Source organism: Bison bison, unplaced genomic scaffold (assembly GCF_000754665.1).
Source record: "Bison bison bison isolate TAMUID 2011002044 unplaced genomic scaffold, Bison_UMD1.0 scf7180017864492, whole genome shotgun sequence".
NCBI classification, from domain to species: Eukaryota; Metazoa; Chordata; class Mammalia; order Artiodactyla; family Bovidae; genus Bison; species Bison bison.
The window spans coordinates 1,521,159-1,523,748 of record NW_011495051.1 but is presented as its reverse complement, the minus strand read 5'-3'; the positions used below and the strand labels follow the sequence as shown (position 1 = coordinate 1,523,748).

Here is a 2,590-nt window from a genome sequence, read left to right as displayed (position 1 = left end):
GTCGCAACAGCCGCTGATTGGCGGGGCAGGGCCGCAGCCGCGGGCTCCATGGGCCTGGGCGTGCTCCAGGCACCTGTTGATTGGGTGGGGGTGAGGGTTAGGGGTGGGGCCGGCTCCCTCGATGGCTTCTGATTGGTCGGCAGGGCGAAGGCGGGGCTGTTTTCTTTAGTAGCCTCTGATTGGTCGGGCACGGGCTTCAGGAAGTCCAGGTCGGTGAGCCCCCTCCCGCCTCCGCGGGCCATAACGCCCTGCCCCCACCTGCAGTGTGGCTCCGCGGAGTACATGGCCCCGGAGGTAGTGGAGGCCTTCAGCGAGGAGGCCAGTATCTACGACAAGCGCTGCGACCTCTGGAGCCTGGGCGTCATCCTCTACATCCTACTCAGCGGCTATCCGCCCTTCGTGGGCCACTGCGGCAGCGACTGCGGCTGGGACCGCGGGGAGGCCTGCCCCGCCTGCCAGGTGCGAGTGGCGGCCTGCTGTGCACCCCTCCCCCAGCACTCCGCCAGGCCTGCCTCGCCCTGCGCGCACACACTCACACACAGGCTGCCACACACAGGCTGCGCACCTTCACCGCGGCCTGCCTGGTGCACCCCAAGGCCTGGTCTATGTACACACTTAACCCCCACCCTAAGAACCGGCTCGTGCTGCCCTGTGTGTACACAAACCCACATCCAACCGCAGGTCCTGTCTCGTGTACCTCTGAGCACCCCTTAGGGTTTGGCCTCCAACCGCTGGCCACATTAGCAGGCCACTGCCTCTGCATTTCCAGAGGCTCTTTGGGAGCCTGAGGGTAGGAAGCTGAGGTAAAGCAAGGCCTATGATTTGGGGTGGTCAGGTTCTAGTCTTCTACAGACCACCTGAGGCTCAGGCGTCATGGCCTGATTTCCCCTTGATTCAGCTCACTCCAGCAGAGCCCAAGTGCCTCCTGGAAGCCACTCTCTGGCCCAGCCTCCCAGTACCCCAGCTTTGCTAGCTGAGCTCAGAACACTTTCCCTAACCCTAAGCCCAGGCCCAGGTCACACGGATGTGGTGGAGGAGGGTGCTCCTCCAGGTCCCGGCTTGCCCATCCAGGCGTTGGGGACATGGCCTCAGCCCTTGCTAGCTGCAGCTGACCCCTCTCCCTGTGTCCTCTCCAGAACATGCTGTTTGAGAGCATCCAGGAGGGCAAGTACGAGTTTCCAGAGAAGGACTGGGCCCACATCTCCTTTGCTGCCAAAGACCTCATCTCCAAGCTCCTCGTCCGCGATGCCAAGCAGAGGCTGAGCGCTGCCCAAGTCCTGCAGCACCCTTGGGTGCAGGGGGTGAGTGGGAGCCCCAGGAAGTGTGGGATTCCTCAGACCTCCATCAAGCCTCTGCCGATGGGCCTGGGTTATTCAGAGCAAGGGTCGAAGAGCCCCAGAGTGAGCTAGGGCGCAGTAGGGAAACCCTCACTGCCTGCTGGCCAAGTTCAATCTGCACTGCAGGCACTCCTCGTTGCCAAGCTCTGTGTCCAGGAGGTGCTGGGGCCTCCTCTTTTCTCGAACAGCGTCAAGCTGAGGTCAGCCAGGTGGCACTCGGGCAGCAGGCCAAGGTAGACTCATGGCCTGCCAATGGCAGTTCCAGGCTCTCTACCCACCAGTCTGGGAAAAGCGCGATGTGTCTATCTTCTGCCCAGTGGTCGTCCCAGGGGATAGGTGCTTAGGCCAAAGGTCGGCACCGTGGGGAGCAAAGACTCAAGGTGGAGGGGGCTTTCCACCCTCTTCCAGGAGCTGGGAACCACCTGGAAGGGGCAGCTGTGCTGAGAGGCAGGCCCCGCCCCCAACTTGGCGGGTCACCTGCAGGTGCGCTACGTTCACCACCCCTGTGCTCTGGTGTTCTCGGAGTCAGCCGGGCGGCACGCGGGCGGGCGGGCTCTCCTCTCCAACCTCGCCTCTCCTGTCTCCTTGCAGTGCGCCCCGGAGAACACCCTGCCCACGCCCATGGTCCTGCAGAGGTGAGGCCCCAAGTGGGGAGCCCTAAGTCCAGGAGGGGCGCTAAATGTTAAGATGAAAAAAACCCTTTCAGTCCTGGAGCAGGGAAGCTGTCCAAGCGCTTGGGTGTCCTTATATCAGGTGCAGAGTTTGTGACTCCAGGGGGCTCCAACCTACTGCCGCCCCAGCCCCACACCCACCCATCCGAGACTGGGACCTCTTAGGGCCTGCGGCCCCTCCTCTGGAGTACTGCACTGGCCCCGGGCGGGGCGGGGAGGGCGGGGAGGCGAGGCTACTTCTCCCTCCTTCGGTGACCCCCAACCCCGCCCGGTCCCCAGGAACAGCTGTGCCAAAGACCTCACTTCGTTCGCGGCTGAGGCCATTGCCATGAACCGGCAGCTGGCTCAGCGCGAGGAAGACGCCGCGGAGGAGGAGGCGGAGCAGGGCCAGCCCGTGGTCATCCGAGCTACCTCACGCTGTTTGCAGCTGTCCCCGCCCCCCCAGTCCAAGCTGGCCCAGCGGCGGCAGCGTGCCAGCCTGTCCGCGGCCCCCGTGGTCCTGGTGGGAGACCACGCGTGACGCCTTCCTTCCCTCTGTACATAGGCCTTCCCCACCCGTCAGATCTAAAAAGATTTTTTAAG

At 63.7% G+C, this 2,590-nt stretch overlaps 1 protein-coding gene across 3 annotated transcripts in view; it reads left to right on the top strand.

Annotated features, from left to right (window-relative positions):
• MKNK2 (MAP kinase interacting serine/threonine kinase 2) overlaps positions 1-2,590 on the top strand; it is an 11,660-nt gene that overhangs the window by 7,095 nt on the left and 1,975 nt on the right. Inside the window, exons 10-13 of one of the 3 annotated variants that reach the window (XM_010863614.1) lie at positions 265-459; positions 1,137-1,301; positions 1,929-1,972; positions 2,288-2,590. In XM_010863614.1, the coding sequence (XP_010861916.1) occupies positions 265-459; positions 1,137-1,301; positions 1,929-1,972; positions 2,288-2,528 (645 nt within the window). In that variant the 3' untranslated portion in view covers positions 2,529-2,590. The other 2 variants (XM_010863616.1, XM_010863615.1) reach the window with 2 other exon arrangements.